The 26,485-nt window shown below is 39.8% G+C and overlaps 2 protein-coding genes across 11 annotated transcripts in view; one reads left to right on the forward strand and one right to left on the reverse strand.

Annotated features, from left to right (window-relative positions):
• PLEKHA7 (pleckstrin homology domain containing A7) overlaps positions 1-5,491 on the forward strand; it is a 292,737-nt gene extending 287,246 nt beyond the window's left edge. For 5 of the 9 annotated variants that reach the window (XM_043548878.1, XM_043548879.1, XM_043548886.1 and 2 more), the window contains 2 exons: positions 2,575-2,683; positions 4,431-5,491. In XM_043548878.1, the coding sequence (XP_043404813.1) occupies positions 2,575-2,672 (98 nt within the window). In that variant the 3' untranslated portion in view covers positions 2,673-2,683; positions 4,431-5,491. The remainder of the gene's footprint in view (positions 1-2,574; positions 2,684-4,430) is intronic. The other 4 variants (XM_043548877.1, XM_043548881.1, XM_043548882.1 and 1 more) reach the window with 1 other exon arrangement.
• Positions 5,492-15,529: 10,038 nt separating this feature from the next.
• On the reverse strand, positions 15,530-24,981 carry C6H11orf58 (chromosome 6 C11orf58 homolog). Of its 2 annotated transcripts, none has more exons than XM_007057130.4 (5): positions 24,413-24,981; positions 23,217-23,300; positions 21,753-21,813; positions 19,498-19,607; positions 15,530-17,584 (listed from the first exon to the last, which is right to left on the reverse strand). In XM_007057130.4, the coding sequence occupies exons 1-5, from the start codon at positions 24,470-24,472 to the stop codon at positions 17,372-17,374; spliced, it is 528 nt and encodes a 175-aa protein (XP_007057192.2). In that variant the 5' UTR covers positions 24,473-24,981; the 3' UTR covers positions 15,530-17,371. The 2 variants fall into 2 exon arrangements, with proteins under 2 accessions (XP_007057192.2, XP_037755643.1); XM_037899715.2 differs by having other exon boundaries at positions 23,217-23,297; positions 24,413-24,675.
• Positions 24,982-26,485: the final 1,504 nt, after the last annotated feature.

The following is a 26,485-nucleotide window of genomic DNA, read 5'->3' on the forward strand; positions in this document are numbered from 1 at the left end:
ACCAACCAGGCAAGGATCCTCTTTGCCTGGTGATGACAGTGGGTTCTTTATAGTGTGTGTCATCATTGAAAATGGGAACTGCACTCTTGCTTTCATTACGTTTGAAATATTTGTTAACTTAGAAAATGTCAGCAGAACTGTATCAAATAGGACAGTGAACATGTTAATAGTTGTTGTTCCAAGTATCTGACTATTCATTTGTAATTGGCACTGCCAACTCTTCTAGTGGAGAATTAGAATAATGGAAATTATTTCAACCCTGATGGGGGAAAAAACATGTTTCTCAACTGCAATTGTCAGTATGAATGGCACTTGCCACCCAAGCACTGGAGACCACTGCATTTAAGATAGATGATTTCAATAACTGGACATATAATGTTCATCCATAGAAACGCACACGATTTCCTTTTATTGAATAAGGCTATGTATTCAAAGACACAGTGGCAGCAAACCTTGAGGGGAGGCTGATTTTTTTTTTTAGGGGGGGGAATGTTATTTTGGGGGTTATGTGTTTTGACTATTTGGAGAGATTTTGTGTGTAGTTTAAGAGGAAGCTATACATTACATCATCTTTGCTTCAGGAAAGATATTTTCATGGCAACTGATTTGGGAGGATAGGATGATTCATTGAGGAGGAAAGACAGCACCTGGATGCTTGGCAATAAAAGGGCCATTCAGTTAAAACAAACAAACAAAACACTAAAAACTGAATACAAAGACCTAAAGTCTCCATATCCATGAAAGGGGAAAATTGCTCATGGGTTAGTAAGGATGTAGGAACCACAACACATTCTCCCCCAATCTGAGAAGAATGAGTGCTTGTGTGGAAGGAGACATTGTAAATGCACTAAATCATAAGATTGCTGGAGATCAAATTCCTAGCCCACAAAAATAGCTGTTACATTTTTATTATTACTGTTTAACTTCTTTTATATCAAACTGAAAAAGTAGGGCTTACGTGGGTGCCAACAAAATTGTTAGAAATTCAGGAAAACAAAATTCCCACAAACATTTATTATATATAGTCCCTAGAACATCTTAAATGCTTCCTGAAAAACTTATTTCAACTATCAATAGTCTCTTTCCTTTTTCTCTTTTCTCTGTTTTCTTTCTTTCTTTTACCATCTAAGGGCCCAATCCTGTAAGGAGAGCCACATAAGTTGCTCCCTGCATCCACATGATGGGGACCAAAATGTTCCTCTTCTATAACTGAGATTGCTGTGGTTACACCTTTCAGTAGCCCTCAATCCAGAGCTAATGTTAATGAATTAAAAAAAAAATAGCAAGAGTTAGTGAAAGTAATGACAATATATTCTTTCAGAATGAAAATAATTTAGGTGTTTGAGCCTTCAGAAATTGATATTGGCTGATCGGGCCAGTTAAAAAGAGCACCACAGGATTTTTATTACTTCTTTGCACAGTTGGATATCTGTTCATGTTTGTTCTATTTGCTAGGTCTGAATTTAAGGGTGGGGTTTTCAAAGACTCTCGGTGCTGGCCTGATCCTGCTCCAGGGATGTCAGTGGTAAAATCCCCAGGGAATACAGTTAGGCCCATTCTGAGCACTTTTGAAAATCCTACCCATAAAGCCTAGATTTAGTATAAAGATTGCCTTGTACAATTTTACTGTAAAGTTTGTTTCTGAAATTTTTCCAAGTTATACTTTTTGTGATGCATCTAGGATGCTATAAAATAATAAATGGTAATATAAAATGTGAGCTGCTGATACCCAGGCAAGCCACAACCTTCAACTGCAAAGTTCCTCCACTCCTGAAAATGAATATGAATCTCTCGTCAATCTGTAAATCATGGATGAAATCTGTGAGATCAAGTATCAAAAAGCCACTTCTCAAATAGCAGTTTGAACTGAACGGTACCCTTTTCCCTCCATGACTGTAAAGGCAGAGCTTAGCATAGAAATTAGTTGAGTCTTTAATATTATGCCAAGAAATCAGGATTTCATGTCTTCTAGTGTAACATTATTTCTGTGCATTGTATATAGAAAAAGCATTCTATTTTGAGCATACATTATAGTCAGAGGATGCCTCAAGCTGAGGCCTTAAAAAGACATTTGACTTCTCATATAATTTATTAATTAAGCTATAAACTATATTTATTTTGCTGTAAAGTATTTTTTCACCTTCCTATTTGCTGTACATCTTCTTGCTTTCTGCCCATTTATACCAGTGTAACCTCAGTCAAATTATGAAACTGGACTAACAAGTACAGTATCAGTGCTATCCTGGGATTTCAGATTTTGTGTACAGAGTTTGACTGGTGTAAATCAATGTTTTTTGCCATGTTGTTCCAGTGAGCTTCATATTAATATGGGTTTTCCTTATTTTGTGTATTGTGAAAATAAACCATTTCTGCTTTTAATGTGACTGAAAGATACAGAAACAGGTGGCGATGTTGTTAAATAGTGTGTAACGAAAATAATTTTAACACCTCATTGCATTACTAATCTGGTGCAGTGTTTCCTTTTCATGTAGTAGTTAGATAGTTAAGGTGGCTCTGTTGTAATATGTATGTTTAATTATGCTACCTAATTCCTGTGTGTGTGATCCCTTCTAGCTCACCAGTTGACCTACCCATCTAAAGCACCCTCACCTTCTGTACCACAGCCACCTCACTCCCCCTTAAGCAATGGATTTCACTACACATTTGTCTAAACACCTTAAAAGTAAGAACTAACTGCTCTTGCATGTCTAATTTGTCATTACATCTTTGCTTTAACTTTGTCAAAAACTAACACTTTTTACTACAGTAATGTAAAATTTATCCACATTAATGCGTGCATGCAGTTTTCAGTGATCAGAAGACTCTGTTCTCAGACAGTAAATATTGCTACTTTCGAACTAATACATGAGCTAGCAGAAGCCTTTAAGGTGATTGCTGTAGGTTAAAAATAAGTAAAGGTTATTTTGATCATCTTCGTGTGGCAAAAGAAAAACTAAAATGTCAATGCTATTGGCAAATTTGGGGCCACATTTTCAGCAACAATTTCCAGGATTGAAAATGTGCGCATGTGTTTTCACCTGCAAAGTGGCACACACCTCTGTTGAGCACCATACCTGCAAAAATGGGAACCCTTGTACACAGGCAGTTTTGGGTCTACATGCAATTTTGTGGGGACAAACACAGGTACATTTTTGAAGAAACTAAAATTAAAGATTAGTTTGAGACAAGCTGGCCTTGTGTAATTAACTTTACAGTAGTTTGTTTGACTGATGCCATGCATTCAGTGGTTTGCCATTAAATTATTATACTAATCGAATGATCATGTTTGCTGCTCGTTTAGGTTAGTTCTTAGCTGCAAGTGTTGTGGGCACCATATTTCAAAAGGACATTTATTCCACCACCATTAAAAATGAACATTTACTGCCCATTTCAGTGGTATTTGCATTATTCCCTATACTTAAATGGGAAATACTTACCAATAGTTAAATATATCATAATACTGACAGTATTCTGATTTGGCACCCACTGTATCTCCAGAATTTACTATTAATTCATTCTTGTCTTCCTGCTTTCAGATGGACTAGTTTTCTCTCATATGATTGTATAAAAGTACATGAAATAAGTTTAGTAGTAAGTGTGACTGAACATCTTTAAAAGAGTTAGTCTCTGGCTACCATGGTTTTGTGTTTTGGAGTACTTTTGAGACCAGCACTTCTCAGAGTTAAGAAATCTCCATACTTAGAAAAGATCTAGAAAGGCCCAATACTGCGCACACATCAGTTTATGTAATAGGAGTTCTGTTCAGAGTGGCTGCAGTAGTGGACCTGAATGTCGTAAAAGGTGACTTGCCTTCAGCAAGGTGTATCACAAATGATAGACTGACAGCGGTAAAGTTGTTCTGACATCACTCAGAGCAGCAGGGGAACATGATGGAAGTGGACTAATGTCTGCCTAGTTCACTTTCCGATTTGGAGGGCCTGATTCCACCACCCTTGCTCAAACTGAATGGCACCTGAGACTTCTAGTAGTCTTGTTCAAGTCAAACTGGATTATACCTGGAGTGAGGTGTTTTTCCACGAGTAAGAGTATCAGAATCTGGCCTTGAACTTTTCAAAAGAGTGCAAAAAATAAAAGCACTGTCCCCAGATACCAACAGTGAACTTGTCCTAGGGAACTACCACAAAAACTCACATCCAAAGTTCACATTCTCTTTAAGGGACAGAGTTAAGGAAAGAATCTAATAATTTTAGCCATTACATTAGGGGCACAATGATGCTTCTAGATCAGTGGACATCATCCAGAATTTCAATGGCATCAAGTAACAATTGGTCAGACAATTTTAAATATCTATTATCCATCCTACCTTACTGAGGGCTGCAATACAAAACCATGTTTTTCTGAAAATGTGTACTGGTTGGCATCAGCATACGCTACCTCATTTGACTGCATTTTGTTTTAATTCATACCAGCCAAAGCAGTAATGGAACATTGACATAAGATACAAGCCAACAACCATCTGATGCCAGAGCGTGGAAGAAAGAATGTCTTCATGACACCAGCTTCTCGGAAGATACTCATCAGCTGATCACAGAATTTTTCAAAAACAAAATCAGAGAATAATAGAGGGATTTTCTATGAAAAACAAATAAATTTAAATCATTTTAGTTTGGCATTGTTTTAGTTCAGACTTTTTATATAAATAAATGGCACTTTTGATATACGCTGTATAATACTGATGTATTTTTAGAAACAGAATATATTTTAGATTGTTTTAATCAAGGGCTGAGTTCATTTTTTAAAAAAAGCTGCTTACACAGACTTTACAAAATATTACTGCTTCACCCTCAAGTTCAGATGCATATCGTAAAGCCTCTTGACAAAATGTAAATCAAATAATCTTGGAAGCACCTCATGGCATTTGGGTAAAGCTAACTCAAGTGAGAAGTTTACTGAGAATTTTCTTCTTTTTTTGGCAAAATTGATCACTCTCATGTGCCCTTTAAATAAGAAATAGCAAAGGTCTCAGCTTCCATTTCTAAGTGTTAGTAACCATCATGTTTGCACATAATGAACAAAATTATGGCACTCAGCTGCTAACTCATGTACATTTTTTAATTCCATGTAGTTAATTTTCAAATATCAGTACCCAGTGTGTTAGCATTGACAATAGCACTGTCCCCATCAGTAACAAGATGCTAAAAAAATATATTTTTTCTTAAGAGGACTGGAAAGTAAAAGAAATTTTAATTCTAATGTGTGAAGTAAGCAATAAAATGTTAATAGAATGTGTGATTTTACTAGTAAATATATATAATATTTAATTGTTTTAATTAAAAAGCAATATGTGATGTTTTGCATTATCATGGAAACAACAGAAATAATGCAATGTGGCACTTGCTAATTTTGTATGTAAATTTAACTGGTGCTTAATTTTGCCAAAACTTTCAAGTCTGATATTTTGCTTGGGTATAGGGTGAAGAGTTGTCCAGTTACATATGAAGAAAATGAGTTTAAATGAATTGCTATTGCTTCTTTACTTGAATAAAGTATGTATACACTTTCAGTATAAGGCATGCAAAAATCGCACAATATTGTGTAATTTTTAGTTGAGTCCAGTGCTAAGACAGGAATGATTCACAAATACTTTGCAGTGTTTTGCGAGACTTTTAACTTCTGTTTCTTTGCTGCATTCAAATAATGGGTTTAAAAAGAAACTAAATGGATTGAGCTTCACATTTGTTTAAAATGCATAAAATAAAAATTCATATTGTATTTTTACGATACTCAGAAGCTATTCTTAAGAAATATATTTAGAAAATGCAGTCTATTTTTAACTAACTCAGTACTGCCAGTGTCAGCTTCATAACATTTTGCCAAAATAAAATTTTTATTTTTGCCTTTATAAACATGTTTGAAAAGAAATTAAATGAATATTTTGCAAGAAAATGTTAATTTAAATAAAATGTAACAGTTTGGGGTAAATGGTGTATGTACAGATTAAAATATTAACATAACACTTCTACTGCTTTTGTCTTGTCAGCTGTCCTGTTGATCATTTTCAACAGTGTTTTTAAAATCTCTGTTAATTACATTTTGCTCTCCCTGGTTCTGACCCAAAGCCCATTGTTGTCCATGGGAGTTTTTCCATTTACTTATATAGGACTTGAATCAGGCCTCCTGTGTACCAAGTGCTGAATTTAGGATGGCTCTTAAATATATGCTTAAGTCCATCTCTATTCAGGAAAGCACTTAAGTACAAGCTTTCCTGAATTGGGACCTAAATGTTGGTCTTTCCTATTTTAGAGTTTTCTCAACTGCCAAATTCTTGACACTTGGTACAGTATGAAATTAAAATAGAGTAATTTACATATTCTGTATGCAAAAACTGCCACTCCGCATCTCTAATCCTGTAAACATCATGCCGTCGCTTGTGTGATGTATGGACACAAATTAACCAATAAAATGTCTGGAAACCAACTGGAATTTAAGACTTCTTGTAATAGCAGGTGACAGTCAATTTGTACTATGACAGTGCCTTCAAATGACATGGGTTTGATACAGACTACTGAGGTTTTTAGTTCTTGACTTTCTTCTTAAACTTGAATTACTTACTACAGTGGAATGTAGGGAACAAACAGTCAATAACTTTTAAAAAAGAAAATCTAGATATTTCTGTCATTCAGGATTGACATTGTGAACTTCAGAGAGTTTAAGTAAATATTTGACTTCAAATGTGTGAAGAGGAAACGCAAAGCTGACATGCTTATGAAACCCTTGTCCCATTTGTGGGGACATGCATGGCCTGAAATGTGAAGGAACCCTCAGCCATAGGGATTTGTGATGTGTCATGGTTCTGTAAAAAAAACAAACAAACAAACATACATATGTTATCGATGCAGAACGGGGAAGTGTGTGGGCTGTGCTGTGGGGGGGAAGGGGTGCAGCCAGTGGGTTCGTGAACTACTACAACCCACTCACCAAAAATTCCACTTGTCTGTTGTCTTTTGGGGTGGGTGTTGGGCGGGGGGCGGGGGGGAGGGAGAAGGGGAGAGAAGCACAGCTGGTTGTCATAGTAGTTGTGGAGGTGCTCTACAGGTTGTGATGAGACTGTTCATATTCTCCTCCTCTGCCATGTACATCATTCATAAACGACCTGCTTACTTGAGCTTCATATGAGATGCAAGGATTTCACCCTTAACACACATACCATTAATGTTTTGAATAATAAACTGACCTTGAAAACTCTTGGTCTGAGATAAACAAAGCAATTTATATGTCCATAATTAATCCCATATTTTGGCAAAAATATCCCCAAGTATGACACTTTTTCAAAGCCCTTATTTAAATATAGATATGCTAATGAGCTATCTGGTGACCACTCTGTTTGGGGATGATGGTGGTTGTTTTCTTTTTTCAATTTCATTTTGCATTTATTCACCAAAACAGTCTTATTTATGTACTTATACAGCAGCCATCACGAGCATCAAAACTAGAAAATTATGATGTATTCAGAGTGGTATCTTTTAGATCAGACACCGTTCAATTACAGTCATAAAATAGTTGGAATAAAGAGAGGTTTTTTCATTCTGATTAAATATATTAGACAAATAGTATCTATTTTTCTTTTGGAGGAGCTAGTTTGTAATTAATCTGCACTAGTTTTTACACCGAGCAAAAATTCAGTGTATGTATTTTTTTTTAATCTAAAGACTCTCGTCTTTCTTCCTTTACACCTGTGTGTGTTTTTAGTTTGTTACATTACAAAGTGGTTGCACTGATGACAGGTTACAAATTCACAACACCCTCAGCCTTGTTATCCTCAGACCTGTCATTAGTCTCCATTTTTTTTTAACTGAACAGGAACTCCTTTTGTTTATTTTCCTTCCCATTGCTCTAGTTTTGCAGTTGTGTGGGAGACTGCTAGGAAGTTTTGGTGATGACATTGCCCCCTCTGGATTAACTCCAGCTCTTCAAGGGAATGGAGAGTAATAGTGGTGATAAACACTAAAAACTAATTTAATCCAGGACAGCCAGAAACACCCACAAGGAGCAAGCTGTATTGGAGAGATTTTTTTCACCAGTCATATTAGTTTAGTGGATTTTATTCTAGAAAATCTCATTTGTGTGGAATATTGTTATATATGGCTCTGCCACCCGCAAGTTCATAAAATTACCAAACCTTTACTGTTTAAAAAAAATGACAAAGCCTGAGTAAAGTTGATTTAAATGGCTGAAATCTGCTCAAGGATTGCTGTTTTGAATCTATATACAATAATGCTTATGGCATTATCTTTTAGGTATTGCTTCCAGCTTTATTTTCAACTCATGCTATTTACTTAGTTGATTTCTAAGTCTCAAAAATGAAAACAAAAACAAAACAAAAAACAAACTTATGAGGTACGTTCTGAGGCTTTGCTTCTCTGATTTATGTCTGTCTTTGGGTATTTTAAAGCATTTGCTTGTGTAGAAGATGTGTGGATTGCATAGTTATAAAAAGAAAGAGACGTGCACAGGAAAGACATGAAAAATTGCTATATTTTTCCGCACCTGGTAAACATTCCCATTGGTTAGTTGGCTGTATTCAAAAGGCTAAGACTTTTATTGCTATGCTAGCAAAAGCAACCTTTCTTCATAGTGGAACAGTACAAAGGAAAAGCACAAAATGTACACACATCACAGTGACTGGAATTCTGTTTGAACAACTGTATTGATTGAGTCTGACCCCTTTACACTTTTTTTCTATTATCTGAAAAGGTGCATCTAAGTGTAGCTGAATTGAACCAACTGAGATGAACTTTTCATGAAAACTTCTTGAGATATTGCTTTTAGTTCAAAGCTTTGGAATTTTAAAGGGCATTTTTAATATAAGCCTGTTGAGGTATTCTGTGCCACAACCATACTTTGAATGTTAAACTACAGGTAAACCTAAGGAGAAAAAAATAAAATTGTGAAGCATACTATAAATTATTGGAATATGGCAGAAAAACTTTGGACTCTAGGTAGAAAACAAATTAAAAATACAAAAATGTACCATGTAGAGTCCTAGGAATTAAAAAAGTGTGTTATACTATTATCACTATTATACTATTAAATGAGCACCTTATTACTCACGTAGAGCACCATGAATGTACATGGTGCTTTACAGACCTATAGAAGGAGAAACAAAAAAACAACAACATTGGACAACAATTTCAGCTAAGGTGTAAAAACACTATTGGTGAGAACATGTTACAAAGAATTCTTGGAAAACGTGAGCTTGAAAGATGGAGTGGGCCGGGGAGGGGGGGGGGGCGAGGGGAGTGGGAGGTTCTTGATGCCCTAAGAATGGAAGGCTTTTTCAAGAGGTTGTGGGTATTAAAGGGGAGGTTTGATGAGTATGGGAGCAGTGAAATAAAAGGATTTGGAGGAAATAAGAGCAGAGATCTAGTTGCTAGCAAGATTGAGTAGGATCCTTAAGGTAAGGATGAGGAATGTGAATTGAGTGGTAAAACAGGATGCTAGTAAAAGGATTCAAGGAGAGGGAAGAAAGATGACTCTAGCTGTTGGACTTCAGTTAGCCTGGAGAGGGAAGGTGAGAAAAGGGAGGCCTGGTAGGAGAAAGATAGTGATAAAGTTGCGATGACCAAGGTGTGAAAAGAGTTTTTTATGGGAGTGGGATATGGAGACAAAGGGAGGGGTAAGGTGGTGATAATGTGGAACTATTGAGGGACTTACCAAGAAATTGGAAGCAGAGGGGAAGGAGAGAGAAGTCAATGATGTCACCAAAGTGATGAGCTGGGAATTAGGGGAAGGTAGTGGGATGTAGGTGGTATCAAGAAAGGAGATGGGGAGATGGATTAGTGGGGAAAATAATTTGTTTTGAAAATCTGGAGTTTCACAGGACAAAGGGGTATTTGAGAGTTAGAAATGTGAGACAGAGGAAAGGGATGGAAGTTGTGGGATCCAAAGAAGAATTTGGAATTAATTGCACAAAGGGGGTAACTGAAGCCATGGTAGCACAGATGTAATAAAGAGGAAGACTAAGAACCAAACTCTAAGGGACAGAAACAGAAAAATGAAGAGGAGCTGCTTATGAAGATGCTGAAGGACCAGCCGGCAAGGTAAGAGAACCCAGTAGAGTACAATAGTTGTAGAAAATGTAAGTGTTTCCCATATTAAATGAGTTACAAGCTTAAATGATCCAGTACTATGGGGAATTTGCAGAGATGTGTTGAGAATTAGGATAATATATTTTCAAATCCGGACTTTACTAATGAGGGGAGAGATTCCACAAAATCACTTTTGGATTAATGCAAATATTTTAATACATCTAAACAGTGACCTGTCATTACTTATTTGCATTATTAATGAGAGGCCCCAATCAAGGATATATACATATGTATAGGACCGAGCACAGTTAACTACAAATTACAAAAATATACACACACACAATACTGCCTATATTCTGCTGTGAGCGCAGGGGTGTGGTTGGTTTGTTTTTTTCCCCCATGTCTATCTCTAGATATAAACTCTGACAGCATAATTTGTCTATCTTCCATACCTTAGTGACTGGTCATATAAGATTAGACTTAATGAAATAAAGAAGTTGAATGTTCTTAACTGTGTTCTAATGAAAAGCATTTTTTGTTACCATTAAGAGCTTTACTACTATGAAAACTAAATGAAAAGAAAGAGGATAATATGAGATGGTAAAGGAAACTGCTGCTTGCTTTTGAGTGATTATTGTGCCTGTATGGATATTGTCTACAAGAATCGCCTTTTGTCTCCAATTTGTAACTTTTGATGGATTCCTTGCATTTTGCTCTTTGCCCAGTGAACAGGACTTACAACAGTAGCAGAATGTAGTTTGCTAACCCTCTTACATCTTTGTGTTATGAGAGAGAATCAGACAGTGCCGCAAAATAGCGGCAGGAAACTAACCATCAGGTAGGGCGTGGACTGCTTCTTCATCAGGTCTGAGGTCTCTCTCAAACTCAGACTCCATGAGGGAGGAGAGCTTCCTAAAGCTATAGTTTTACCTGACAAGTTACCAAGCCTGAAGCTATGTAGACTGTAAATAAGCTATATCCAAGGACCTCAGTAAAGAGTAAATTACAAACCAAGTACCTGCTTGTATTTTTCTTATTTTGGATAGCAGTAACTGCTTCAGCTGTTTAACACACTAAATAAAATCGAGCACGTCACTTATGCAGTGATTGCTTCTTTAGTTATGCTTATCGCTTGAAAATACATGAACTATTGCATTTCAAAGAGAAGTTGTTACTATTTATAGTTATAATAAACAAGACCCATAACACTATAGTTTTGTAGCTTTCATGAATAGCAGATCTCTGCCTTGTGCATATAAGTAACATGATGGGTTGAACCCTGCATTTGTGTGAAAACCTAGAATAATAAATATTAGGATGAAAAGGAGCTATTCAGATTGTGGACCCCTTTCCATTTCTGCACCATATTATAGCCCCAAAACATTCTGTGCTTTATTTAATCTAGTTTGAGTTGTTTCTGATGTGGGTAGCTTGCAACCTATGTCTGATATGGAAAGAGCTGAAAACCACCTGATTACAAGACACTGTTTTCTAGTGTGACACACTACTGGGAATGGCTAAACAGAGTGCTAGGCAAGATTAGCAAATGGGAAAACCTCGAAACACAGGGAGGTTCCATTCAGATCAGCCCTGGAACATTTGACTTCTGATCCATAACTTATTGGAGGTCTCTTTTCTGTCATCCACCACCTCTCATTCTTTTCTCTCCTTTTCCAGCTGTTTCCCACTGAGCTTGGAGACACCTTAAATGCCATCTTTAGAGTTGGATGGATTATATAGCAGAAACTGTTGGCCTTTAACATAGTCTCATATTGTACTTTTAACTCTCCTCCGGGAATAGAAACATCTGGAACAGTGCTCCAGAGGAACACACTCTTTGGGTGATATTTCTCAAAGATTCAGGAAAAAAATGTAGTTGATGTCACTTTTAAAAGCCAGATTGCACTCTGTTCTGTCCCTTGACACCATGTCCCTTTCACTTTCCCCTGACAGCTCACAGGAAACTAATGCAAATAACGATGCCAGGCTTTGATTATGAGAAAGTGCACTGCCACTTATTCTCTTTGTCTCCTGCAGTTTATAGAGGCAGCTTCAGTGCATAATTTAATCTCTGTTCTGGGGACTGTAGTAAATCCACAGAGATTTCCACCAACCTTCAGTGCTGACATCGGAACAACGTGTGCGTATCCTCTTTGATGTGAATTCCCCAACGACAGCTGTAGAAGGACTTTTAGCTTTGAAGCTGTCCTAAAAATTGTACTTTCAGGAATAAAGTTGCCAGGCTCCTCTTCAAGAAAAGGGGGAGTGTAAAAAGCAGTGGTTTAAAGCTAGAGAGCACCTTATATATCATACTTCCTTGGCCCTAGAATTCCTTCACTTCTGAAGGACGGGAGAAAAACGGATCCCTTTTTATTGGAAGCATTCTTTCTTGACCGTCTTCTCATAGGGGAATTTTGGAGTAGAGGGTAGTAGTGATGGTGCTTTCTCACAAGGTCCTCCCCATTGTACAAAGAAGTGAGGGGGATAGGTCATTCCAATGCTCTGCCTGTTCAAAGACTGTGGGCTAATGCTACCTACAAACTGATAGTGGCGAGAACTGTAATAGTGTGCGCTCAGCAATTATATGGAATGTATGCTTGTTCATTTGCTTTCTCTTCAAAGACGGACTTTTTTTACTTTATAGTAGAAGACTGGGATCAAGATTTCTCTGTCTCCTGCTTTGGGCTTTCAAAATATACTGGCTTTGGTCTACCCTCATCATGAAGGTTGAATTTAAATGTTTGATTAGTAGTAATTTAGGGCACCTATCCTTGACACAACTGAGACCTAGATTAGAAGTGCTAGTGATTTATTTAATTCCATCTTCCTGAAGGACATCAGTCTCCATGTTACTTTTTAAAGTATTTGTATATAAATATCAGTGGTGCTGTTCTGTAAAACGTAGGACTACCTGCAACCACATTTTTAGTGTTGCTCCTATCTCTAGCAATAATGGGGATGCATGTACAGCCATGAGGAGATAACCCTAGTTTGTGCCTATCTTTGAATGTAAATGCAATTCTGATGTAGAAACTATTTCACAATGTAGGGCTGACATAGTAGCGGAAACCAAGACTACAGAAAGGTTGTATCCTTATGTACAAAGTTAATTTATTTACCTCTCACTATTATACTAATATCTAAAACTAACAGAGCATCTTTCATAACAAAGCCCCTCTGGGGTGGTTCTCAGCTGCTCTTTAACAGTGCACAGTAACAGCCTAGGAGCTTCAAGTGTGCAAGGACCTGAACACACTTTCCCTGGTCTAGTAATACAACTAAGCATGTGCTAAGTCTTATGTAAGTCAATGGTCAAGTCTAATACCACTCCTGGGAACTTTTTCCATAGCAATGCAGAGGGGAAAGGGTCACCTATAGAATTAAGCCAGCTACATCCTGTAGCATATTGATTTTTCCATTAAGGACTCTTCTGTGTGTTAGTATTAGAGATCAGTTTACCATTAACTGTAATATACTATTTACACCAAGCTGGGGGCTGCAATCAATATTTTGGGGGCATATTCTCTGTTATGTGGTGCGAAGGGAGTGGAGCAAATTAGAGTAGCCCTCAGGCTGCTATAACCTGGGCTATGGCAGAGATTCAGGGATCACTAACTGGTAGCTTGTTCTCAGTTTCTCCTCCCCCATTTCCCCTGGACTGGGTAGTGGGTCCCAAAGACATGCCAGTCAAGTCACTTCCTGGAGCTCCTTAGGCCTGGCAGGGAAGAATGCAATAAAGTACGTAGAGCTACTCCCTTATATGACACACTGCTGAGATGATGAGCCAGGCGAGGAGCTGCAGGCAGATTTTCACACCCGAGAGATGACATGGGGGCTGAAGGATAAGCTACGGTTACTACAGAACGATCTAGCAAGCGTCTTGCTGTGCTACAATACTACCTGAACAGCCATGAAATGAAGATTATGAAAGAAACCTGAGCCTAAATGCTGGGACAGAAGCCAGAGGGGCTCAGGGCAGGTGTATAGTCTGCTAGCACGCAATTAGTTGCAGGATCCAAGATTTTCAATCCTGATTTTGTTAGTGTGAATAAAACATCCAGATTAGCTAGGTGTGCCAGTCAAATTTTTGCTCTTTCTTTAGCTCTCTTAAACCTGTGTTTAAAAGAACCTGACTATGGACATAAATGCTACTAAACATTCTAGCTGGGAGGAAACTGACCTCAGGCCTTCAGGAAGATTTAATTAGGAGAGATGTACCAGACTGAGTTGATGCTAGAGCTATGGACTGTTGAATACTCCAAAACACAGAGGTGCTGCATGGATGTTGGTTCCATTCAGAGTACGGGTGAAGACCATGACAGCATGAGACTGTTGACGGTTACGTGCTAGATGGAATTTCTCATGGCAGAAGCTGGATTTCAGACTGTAGGAAAGCCAGCCATTGAGACTAGAAAAGGCAGCTCAATAAAGTCCTAATTGTGAAAACCTGCCAAAATATTAGCAGTAGCAGGGCAGCAGTTTTGTTTGGTGGATTCTTGTTGATGTTTCCTTTTGGGACAATATCCTAATAGTTTCCCCCTTACTGACGCAAAGAAGTAAAATTCTCTTAAATTTCACATGTATTTTCCTTACTCGGCAAACCAAAGGCATTAGCTAATGACAAATATATTAAAATCAAAATGGTTCCTACCATATTCTTCTCTGTGTGTATACATCTTCAAAGGTGATTTAGCTAAAGCAAACTACGGCCACTTTGCTGTGAATAAGAGCATCCCTACAGAGTTTAAATGCACTTTAACTTCACAGTTGTAGTTAATGTCTTTACATCCTGGATGTTGCATATAAACAGGCCCTCCTTGATGGTGAAATAGCATAATATGCACATTTCACCTTAACAATAGGGAAAGTTAATATAATAACCTCTTCCCAATTTTTATGTATGCATTAGAGACAGTGGGAGTAGTTGAAAAGATTGTCAATGATTCAACATCAATGTAAAATGGCAGTTGATGAATTCCTGGTGCTTTTATGAATATTGGCAGCTTATAACCCCCATTTTATGGTATCACTAAAGATAAAACAAAGTAAGGTCGTTGGTAAATAGAGTGTATGTATACATACACACACTTTTTTTTTAAATGGATGGCTTCTGTACCGAGTAAGTGAACAATCTATGCACATTCTTTTATATGCAAATAAAATGAAGGGGTTACTTCCTGGCATATTGCAGGAATGTATAAAAAGGATCAAATAAATAATGTATGGGGGGCACAGAGGGACACACATCCATAAATCTATTTGCTGGTCAAGGTCTAGTACTGTCACATTTTTTTTTAAGCACTTAAATTCAAAAGTTCAGACACTTCTTTGCCTTTCCCCCTGTCAAATATCACTACTCCTTTCCTTAATGTGAAATATAGTATGGTTATTTTTTAAAATGAAACCGGCTCAATTTCATGTTCAAGAACTAGGTTAAAAAGTAAATGCAGATTCTGATTAAAGTCACTTTTTGTGTCACATTTAGTGTATAATCACACGTATCTGGTTTAATACTGCTTGTTTTTTCCACAAAGTAACATTTGTTCAAAGTCTTTCAGTGTAGCTAAGGCTGAAGTACTAATTTTCAATTATCTTACAATCACTGTACATATTTCAGCTCATACAAATTAGCAAACAGTATGGAAATAATCACTGCAACAGATTATCAGTAAATTAGAAACACAGCTTTACCAGATTCAGAAAAAAGTTGTAAGTTTCATCAAGAGCCTTGGGTAAGCTTTTTCTTTCAGACATGGGTGCAGACAAAGTTCTGCTCTCCCATAAAGAAATGCATTCAGAATGTGTGCAATGTGGTATTCCTTTTGTGATCCTCAGATTAATTCTGATGACCGGTTTTCAAACAGATGCCATTACAATAACAGTTGAGAAAATGCATATAATATGGAAGTTTGATCTTTAGTACACCAAAAATATATAAGTTTGCAGAAGATATGGGCTTGTGTTAGTCCTTACTATGTCTTAGCACTTCTGTTTCTTTCTTTGTGCAGACTAGAGGATTTGGTGCAAGGAAAGTAAGAGGTAGCATGCCTTTCACGGATAACTGTGACCAACTCTCTTCACCTCAGTTTGATTGGTGGCACTCAAGCCGTGGGGACTGCATACTACAACTTTCCCTGCACATCCCTTTAGTTTGCATCCCCATCTTTAAAAAAAGTGTCATTAAATTGAGGCACCTGTCATTTTCCATAGCAAAGTATCTTTTCCTTTCAAACGAACTCATTTCCTGGTTGTTCTTTATCTCCTGCAAATCTCACTTTTGTAGAAAGAAATTATTAAAACTAGTATGTTAATACGAGAACAAACTCCCTCCCCAAGCACTGCTTTTACCTAGCTCTCATGCAGACTGCAACTCAAGCAGTTTAAGGATCAAAGTCCTTCATTTCAAAAGGGAAATCTACACCCAAGAACTTATCCCTCTTGTACTATAGCTGTCAAAAACAGGCCTAGAGAAGTAACTCAGAGTACATCTACACAGGGATGAAAAACCTGTGGCATAGCCATGGCTGGCCTACGCCAGCTGACCTGAGCTCAAGGGGCTCTGGCTGCAGGGTTAAAAATTGCTGTGGCAACATGTGCACTCAGACCCTCTTTCCTCACAGGCTACCAGAGCTCAGGCTCCAGCCCAAGCCCTGCAAGCCCAAGTCAGCTGACCTTGGCTACCAAAAGGTTTTTTTAATCCCTGTGTAGCTGTACCCTAAAGGCCCTCTTCTGCATCCTGATATGGTGTGGGGGCCCCCGAACACTGATGGAGTGCCACAGACATCAGTAGGACTCTGCAGGGGAACAGGGATTTATAATCACAACCTCATTACAGAATCAGGACCTAAATGAATAAACCTGTTCTCTGGCAATTATGTCAGACTACTGCTGGTATTACCAAACAGAACCAAGATTTGAAGTTGTATTACACTGCAGAATACGGATGTCATTGCTACAGTATCAGAATCAATGTAGCATCAGGCAACTCCAATGAAACCTTATTTCAAAAACATCCAAGCCAAAAGGACACCAATAAAAGAAAGTAGTGTCAGAGGTTTGACAACTACAATGGAAGGAGAGTGGGAATTAAATTTATTTTCATCCAATGCATCTGTTTATACTTTACCCCCCAAAAAATTACACTCATGCCCATAAAAATGTCATCCATGGCATCAGAAAGCAAGCACTATTTTTTCCTTTCATCTAAAAGAAGGGCTTTTTTAAAATCATAATACAAAAATCTGTGCTGTAAGCAGTCCTCCACTTTGCACTAACAAAAAGACTTAATGTACTTTAAATACAAAGACTTATTAGACCTGAAGTTATGAACCGCTGGATTTAACAAACATCATTTTATAATTGCTTTTCACATCTTTCTTGCTTTCTGGATCATCAGCTTCACTGTCTTTTTCAGCAGATTGCAGTTCTTCCGCAGATTCCTCTCGCTCTGACTCAGAGTCACTTTCAGAGTCCTCTGGACTTTCAGGTTCAGGAGAGTATCTGTTCACATCATCTTGTCCTTCAGCCTCCTCCAGCTAGAATAAAAGTCAGATTACAAAAGGAAGCTAAATCATTCCCCCAAGCAACCTCTCATTTTGCCATTTAACATACAAGTTCAATGAGTTTTCACTAGTTGCTACATTGTTCCTTTTGTGTTAGTGGTTGCAGATAGGACAGGGGATTAAATAACAGAAGTACCAGATAAAACCCTCTCAGTCTTTAATATAGAGGGATTAGTCTGTCAGATACTGGAATGACTGATTGTCAACTTCCTTGACACCTGAATTACAGTAAATGGTACTAAATGGTACATCAGTAAATGGTACTACAGTTCCAGGATCCCTTGACATTACTAATGCAGTAACTGGACCCTCTCCATTTTGTTTGCTAACATTTAAACAGCAAAGGAAGTAAGTTTTTAAACAATAATGCTTTATGCCGGGAAGGATTTTTTAGCAGGAATTTGTGTGCATACAATAATGCAGCTACTTTGTGGTTGACCACTAGCCTCATCATGAAGGAACCAACAAGAGAACTTGGAAACTCTATCGAATGCAATTGACCATGCAAGGTTTTTACTGCTTCATTACTACTTTAGCTTTGGTAGGAGTTCAAAGAGTCATGCTTGATGCAAGAGAATTGCTGCCATACTGTAGCCAATTTTAATGTGAGCCACATTATTTTTATGTGAGGGTCATCAGGAACTCGTGCAAGACTGCAATGCTTTGTAAACCTGATACTATTTGGCAAATACAGCACATAGTACCATGGAAAAAATTCTCAATGCACAATCTGATAAGGATGGGCCAATGCAGGTATAGCTTCTATTTACCCAAATATGTCTTTAAGGGAAAACGTGCATGTATGTTTGGAATAGTAAGCGTTTGCTAGTGTGGTTCTTTAACTCAAGTCCAGCAACCTCAGAAAGTTTTCTACAATCATAAGTATTAGCTCTGACCAAGAGTAAACATTCACTGATATTTCAACCTCATGCTCAAATATCTTTTTTTTAGGCTTCATTTAAAGAGGTATAGTTTCATAACTACCAATTTTATTTTGTCTTCCTTTACTTTTCTGCCTCCTCCGGACACTGGTGGTCCTATCCTTCCCTCCCTTGAGACTGCCTCATAACTACATGACTGAGGAGATATAGGATCATTTGAAGATTTCATCTGTGTCCAACAGTAATTTCCTGCCTCTTCCAGATTTCTATCTCCCTACCCCTTCTCACCCATTAGAACCACACAAAATAATTATAAGTGGAGCATGCAGTCATAGAACCTCAGGTTCTGATTGCACCTCTTTGAGCTAAAGCAGTTTAATCTAGGTCAGTACATGAAGAGGAAGCATCCCCCAGCCTTTTCTAGGGAATCTCAAGAAATGGGGCTATCAACTGGGAGGGTACTCCTCTATCTGAGTTAGCGCTGAATGGATGCCCCTAGCTTGTCTTAAGGCATTGTGCTACTCTCATGTGGGTACTGGTTTTTGGAAGATGTGAAAAGCCTTAACCATTGTAGTCATTAAAGATTCCACAGCAGGTGAGAGTCCCATAATTATTTTGGTTAGTGTTCTGTCTATTTAAATTCCCCTTGCAGTCAACTGAATAAAATTTTTCACTTCCTATGCTAAATCTCCTACGGGTAGAGCTGTTATGTGCTGTCAATCACCTGCTATATTACATCTCTGAGGAGCTTAACATGATCTAGCTACTGTAGAGCATGAACGTTTTCAGGTGTTTAAGAATTCTCACTGGTACCTCTGTGTCCAAGCACAGGAAGCTCTTGGCTCCTGCAGATTTGTCCTTGGTAAACTTATAGGGGCACTCTGGGATAGAGTAAGTTTGACTTGTTTAAAAAAAAAAAAAAAAAGCCATGCGATGTTTGTCATTCATTTTCTTTGCCCACTGGAGCAAGCCTGTCTGCGTCAATAAGAGTAAGTAAACTACTACCTCACTGAAACCAAGTCCACAGTGTCGTCGATTTCTTCCGGACATAGTGCTGTCCATGCTTTGCTGGAACTGAGACTCTAGGTCTTCATTCATTTTCTTGTCTTCTTCCCCTGCATGTCCAGTGTACTTGGTTATGGTTCAGTCAAATTAACAAAAACATCTGATTACACAAAATTACCAGATCTTTAGGATTTAGCACTGTATCAAAAGATTTAACACAATTTATTGGGTTGACTATTTATTGCATAGTGAATACACCATCACCCTTGTAGAGTTGCAAGTAAAATACTCTTATATTGTAATAAAGGTGGAATGATTATCAAGTTCACCACAGGCTCAATATTGTACTGTGGATAGTACTATAAACAGAGTTTACTAGAATGTAATACTACCTTGTAAAATCAACCACTTGTCTACACTAAAACAGTTCATTTTTAACATTACCCCATCCTCCCACTATTACCATTTTTCACAGCAAGATGAAAATGTTATATTGGAGCAGGAGCTTCAAGACATTCACTTGTGCAGCAAGCAGTCTCTACACTGGCAAATCAAGGCACTGCAAACCAATGGTTAAAATTAAGTAGCACACACACAGCAGTAAGTCAGAAGTTCATTCCTGGACTTAATTTGCTACATTTTAGATGAACTACCTGTGTCTTGGGCCACTTCATCTCACACATAAAACAGAAGCTGCTTAGCTTTCTTTTCACCAGCCATGGGAAGCAATTTGAAAATTAGCTCTTTCTTATGTCTATTAAATAGATGCTTTCACTTATTGAAATAAGCAGCAGGATAGCATAAGTTATTACAATTTATTTCAATAAGGTATGTCTATCTAGGTATAGCCTACGTTATGGGTATATGGGTATATTATGTCTAGGTATATCATTATGTCTATCTAGGTATAGCCTACATTCTGAAAATGTTTAAGAACCCTTGGCCTAGTTTACTGCAAGAGAGAAACCAGGGACTTCTAGTTCTACTCCCATCTGCCACTGACTTCCTCCCTTGTAAAATGAGAGATAATTACTTATCCTTGCTGTGAGAATTAGTGTTTGTACAGTACTTTGAAGGTAACTATATATGTTATTATTAAAGGAGAAAAGACTGCCGACTGTGGGAAACAGGAGGATAGCAGACGAAGAAGATTACTTTACACAGGAACAGAGGAAGTTGGTTGCTCTGGTCTTTTAGCAAGGAGCAGGGCTCTTGTCAAAACCTAATCACAACTGCCTGCTAGTGATCAATAATAACTCTTTCAGATATTGATCCCAAAGTACTTCACAAAGGACGTAAGTATCATCACTGACTTGCCCAAGGTCACCGAACAGGCCAGTGACAGAACCAGCAACAGAACTCTAGTTTCTCACATCCCAGTCCAGTGCTTTTTCCACTAGACCACATGGCCTACCTAGATCAGCTAAGAAGTTGTTACTACCAAGACAAACTGGAGAAAATTCAGAGGAGTCTGGTAATTCCTATTCTATACAGTTAAGAGAGGTTTTAACAAAGCTCTTATTCCATACTTTGTCCAATTTCAAACTTTATTTCTTATGATAAGGTCAGAGATATCTTGGCTTCTGATAGTTAATCATCAGAGTCTATGGGAAAAACACACCAACTTGCAGAGTCATCTACTGATTAGAAATAAGTTATAGTTTTGCATGTTTTATGTCCATGGCAATTCATCTCAAGGTTTGCTCAGTTTACAAGAAAAAAAAATCTTTCTAGGACTATCAGGACTACATAATCACAGGGACTCTGAAAAAAAAATCAAGCCCAGGTCTGACTTATACACAACATCCTCCATCAAAGGTCATCAGCTGGTAGTGTAACTGGTGATGATGCATGAAACATAATACAGTGCAGCCTACCAGTTTGCAGCTATACTCACTGTGCTGATGCAGCAATATGATTGTTTTGCTTCTATGCCAAAAAAAAGGAGACTGCATATATGGGCCCCAGTTTTGCTAAGCATTTCAGCATGTGCTTAAATTTAAGCACATGCTGAAGTGCTTTGCTGAATCTGGGCAGGAGGAAGTAGACATGTGCAGCAAAAGTAGGCCTTTTTCAGTCACTATACAGACTAGTAAAAGAGGGTATGAGATTATGACAGCTCCCAGAATCTCACTTTTAGTCACAAAATTGAAAGCCCCCACTACAACAGTAGTGAAGGTACAAAGACTCAGCTCTGCCTCCCTAGATCAATGTTAGTTTACAGACTTCTAATTTGTATCAGCTATTAAACTGACCTGTTCTGAAATGAGAAGTTGATCTGTGGTCTCCGATAACAAGGCGGCCAGTGTGTTCTTTCTAAAAGAAAATGCAATTTATTGTGAACTCTGACAGCTCTACCTACGTACTAGAATTCTTGGATAGACACACCCTACTGCTCACTGTTAACAAGCTTTTTTTTTTTTTTTTTGGGGGGGGGGGGGGGGGGGGGGGGGGGGGAGAGAACATGTATTAATGAGCTCTTTCATCTGCCAATGACTATCTGTTGACAAAGCTAGATTAATTTTTACCTTCCACTGATCATATTGGAGGAAACCCCAGGTACTCTCTCTCTACCCTTACAACCCCCAAATCTTTTCCTCTTTAGAGTGACACTGGCAAGTAAAAAGGAAAGGATGACTACAGCCCTGCTGAAGTTGCAGCAGAAGGAGGGACAACAGATCACCTGAACCCAGAATTATAATGCACAACAAAGTTTCAAGTTACAACCCAGGTTTTACCAATTACAGTAATAACTCAGCCTTTCTTTGATTCCCCTAGAAATGACTTAGCAGCTCAGAATCCTTCCCTACACATCTTTATTTCTGTTTTTTTTTTTCTTCTTTTCTTTTCCTTCCCTTACTGGACAGAAGACCACCTGATGGACTGAACTGGTAGCTCCGTAGGGCTGTTTGTTCTTTTCCAACGAAACACCCACATAGGATAAGCAAAGATGTGGCCAATGGGCCTTAACCCACAGCCCTGAACATGAGATCCAGCACCATCTTCAGTTTCATTAGGAGCCTCTGGGGGAGCACAACTTGCAGTTTATGTAAATCCCTAGGTTAATCCAGGGTCATGCTACTATCCCCAATAGCACTAAATTACTCTGTTAGGGCAGAGAATAATGACTCCCCTTAGGTTAGGGAAATACAACATTAGAGAAAATAAATTAGTTTAATGGAAGGCAAATTTTAATTTTTGCCTCCAATTTAACTAAAAGCCACCACATCTAGTAATTGACGCCTGTATAAAAGAAAAAAATTGCAACATTAAGCTGTATTTTAGGCACATATGAAAACATTCAGGCTCCAATATTGATCTCTCGTGACTATATATCACTGGGTACCTTCTACATTAATCACATGAAAAACAAAACTTACAATATGCAATGTCCACACATGTAAGTGGATTTAGATTTTGCCCTGTATAAGTAATTAAATTCCAAGCCATCTGACTGTGTTTGCTACTGAGTTACTCCAGGCTGGTTGCTTACATAAGTAAGATGTTTTAAAGAAAAAAAACTTTGACCTTCAAGGAAGCAGTATCTTATCAATAACACTAATGCATCTTCACTTCCAAAGAGAACAGAAAACACTATGCAATCACTTTCAATGTGATCAGTGAATTGTTTTGTCATTTTAAAAATCCTTCCCTAATAGCAACCACCCTTTATTTACATGGAATGCTTGGATTTAAATAGATAATTAACAAAATCTCACCTTTCCTGCTCCCATAAGTCTCAAGAACTTTTGCTTTCTTTCTTCGTTACCTAAGTCTACTGCCTCCCAGCTGCTCGATCCCTGCTGGAAGATAGAAGGTAATAAATTATTTTAAAAAAAAACCAAATAGATCAATTTCAACTAAAAGCTTGTTTATATTAAATAAGATATTCCAAGTTATACATAATTTGAGCATTTTTCCAATGCACTATGATGCAACATTTACAGTCATGCAAGTTCAATACATGACTAAGGCACATGATCATGACCTACCTCACTCATTTAATAATGTCAACTTCGAGAAGTGTTTTAAAGACATGGATTTTTTAATAAATAGGCTCTTGAGAAGAGTGAGCAGGGAAGGGAGCAGGAAGGACTTTAATAAACTAAACTGATGTAGATGCAGCCTCAAAGGTGGTCAACAGGCACTAGAAAGAGATCTTCTTAGAACATCAACAAGCCATTAAATGAATTTTAAAAATGCAAGAACGGATTCCGACTTCTGAAGCCATCTGCTAAAAGCTAACATACCTAGCAAGAATAAATCCATGAAGAACTTGCATAGGAAGAGAGAGAGAGAGAGAGAGAAAACTCACCTCCAGCAAATGAAAAATAATCGTACAGTTAACTGACAAGCCACCTTTGAACTTGATCAAGATTCACCTCTATCAACTATAAAATAAAATCTTGACCACGGGGGAGAGAGATGTGGGCCTCTCCGGGAGGCATGACAAGCGCTGAACGGTGCCAAGACCCGAGCAGCGCTCGCAGGCCGGGCTAGCAGCGGCGACTGACCACCTCCATTACACAGCGAGCACCGGGCAGTCATGCAGCAAACGGCGTCCCCGGCCCTGAGGCACATCCCCTCTGAACCGCCTACCCCCCCCCGGCAGCTCAGGGAACGCGGGCGGCCTTCGCAGCGGGGGGGCGAGTCTGTTCAAGCGGGACACGCGCCGGGACAGCCCAGGGAAAAGCCTCCGGTCCCTCCCCGCCACCGGGCAGCGCCAGAGCCTCGAGAGGGGGACGGAGCCTGGGTCATTGCACTGAGCGGCGACAAGCCGACCAGGGCCTGCCAGGCGAGACCGGCCCCGCCGCCCGCCCTCACCCTGGGGGAAGGGGACAGTCTCCCTCTCCCCTCGTCGCCCCAGGCCTCCCTGGCCCGCTCGCCTCCTCCGTCTCCTCGCCCAGCTACTTACATCGGGGGAGGCCGCTCGCTTCACGCCGTGGCGGGGCTGCGTCTCCCTGGCCGAACTCATCTTCCCTCAGGCCGCCGGGCAAGAGGCTGCGGGATCGGCGCCCAGGCCGCGGCCCTTACGTCTTCCTGCGCGGCCTGGCTGGCGGCAACACGGCGGCAGCCCGGGCAGCCCCCGCGAGCAGGTCAAGATCCCGGCAGGCGCCAGGCACGCTGGGAGTTGTCGTTCCTCTCTAGTGACACGCACGGGTGGAGGGCGGGAGAGACCTCACGTCCCAGAATCCTCTGCGGCGGGAGAAAGGGGGCCGGTACCGGCCCATGATTGGCCGAGGCGCGAAGCGTCCAGGTCCTCGCGGGTGGCGACGAAAGCGCTGGAGCAGCCGGGTCCTGCTGCATAACAACACGCCGAGGCTGTGAAGACCGGGGTTCGAGTCCCCGACCAGCCGGCGTAACAAAATCGCCGTTTACTTTTTGCTAAACCCTTCGTCTCCTTCCCCCCCCAGTGGGTAAAAACGGGCGCTCGTGAGGCTGCCTCCCCGCGCCCGCTCTTTCCACGAAAAGTGGTCGACAGGCAATTGGCGCAGAGTCTGAGGCCGGGTGTTAAAGGGGAACACAGCGGCCCCTGCTGGGGGCGCCTCCCCGCTGCCGCGCCTGCCCTGGTGCGCCCGGGGCGCCGCTTTTCGGATACAAAAGCCGTGAGGCGCGTCCCGCCCTCTCCCGCTTTCCTCAGCCGGTGCGATGGAACCCCCCCCGGCGCTTTCAGTTTGCTCTGACTCCCGCCTGAGACTTGTGTGGACGCCTAAAGTCTCCCGAGAGCCTCCCAGTTAACCCCTTTCACAGAGCTGCCCGCCTTCTCCTCGGCCCAGGGTGTCCAGACAGCCAGAGGTGAAAAACCAGGACAGGGGGTCGTAGGGGGCGATATGAGACACAGCCCCAAATATTGGGGCTGTCCCTATAAAATCGGGACATCTGGTCACCCTATCTTAGGCGCAGGTGGGCTGAGGGCGCGGCCAGCCCCTGGGAGCCCTCCCCCCTTCAAGTAAGGTGGGGTGTGAAATAACAATACCTGGCCATTTTCCAGCACTTTCCATCGGTAGGTGACAGGGCTTCGCCTGAATATGCAGCGGGGGGCAGATACATGGTAAAAATAGGCCCATGTTCTGTTAAGCAGGGAATGTGCATGCTAGTTTGAATTGCATTTATATTTGTGTGGAGGGTTTTTTTAATGCAATTTTCACATGAGGCTTCAGTGGCCTGTTGTAGCAAGTGGTTAGATCTGTACAGACCTAGTGCAATAGGACCTGAGCTCTGACTGGGGCTCCTGAGTGCAGTGGTAAATGAGAACATGCCTACCCACCCAAGAAAAGGCAACACCAGAAAAAAACAAAGACACAAAATAAACATACGAGGCTGCATTACTACATTTCTGCCATTATATGGTGCTGTGGAAGCCTATAAATCTACAACCTGTGCAGGCCCACTCCCATAATTCCAAGAAGGTACCTTTCATGAGGGCCAAGCAAAGCAATTTTCTCATGAGACTCAGATTCAGAAGACCTAGGACCTTAGGGAAACATTTACCTAAAGTAAGCAAGTGCATTTGTCACTGGTGTATGTGACTTCTTTCTTCTTTTCTATTTCATTTGGGGTGCCACAATTTTGCTAAGTATCATACACAGAGTGTAATAGTCATGCTTGTAAGCTGTTTGGGGTGGGGACTACATTTTTGTTCTGTTTTGTACAGTTCCTTGCACGATGATGTCCTGCTTCAGAATTAAGGTTTGTGTGCACCATAGTAATACATAGTAAAAACAATGCTTGTGGATCTCCCTCACACATACACACACATATTCCCTCAGCTTGCTAAGAGCTCATACACCAATCATTGTTTCAGGGACTGAGCAGCATTTTCCTAACAATTACCCCTCTCAAGTGCACTGTGGTGACATATGAAACAGACAGGCTTTTTTCTGCCTCCTCTCTGATTGCTCCCTGCCCCAGCCCTTTCTGGCTTCCAGGCTATGTTTCTCACTCAAACCAAGTTAGTATCTTTTCTCCTCCTACAGGTTCTCCTACT

This window comes from Chelonia mydas, chromosome 6 (assembly GCF_015237465.2).
Source record: "Chelonia mydas isolate rCheMyd1 chromosome 6, rCheMyd1.pri.v2, whole genome shotgun sequence".
NCBI lineage: Eukaryota > Metazoa > Chordata > Testudines > Cheloniidae > Chelonia > Chelonia mydas.

Bases quoted from the DNA above. Each gene is read 5' to 3' on its own strand.
- C6H11orf58 (XM_007057130.4), bottom strand. From the start codon at position 24,472: ATGAGTTCGGCCAGGGAGACGCAGCCCCGCCACGGCGTGAAGCGAGCG. The intron at 21,814-23,216 runs GTGAGATTTTGT...ATTTTCTTTTAG, and splicing joins GACTTATGGGAGCAGGAAAG to AAAGAACACACTGGCCGCCT. The intron at 19,608-21,752 runs GTCAGTTTAATA...CTGGACATGCAG, and splicing joins AACTTCTCATTTCAGAACAG to GGGAAGAAGACAAGAAAATG.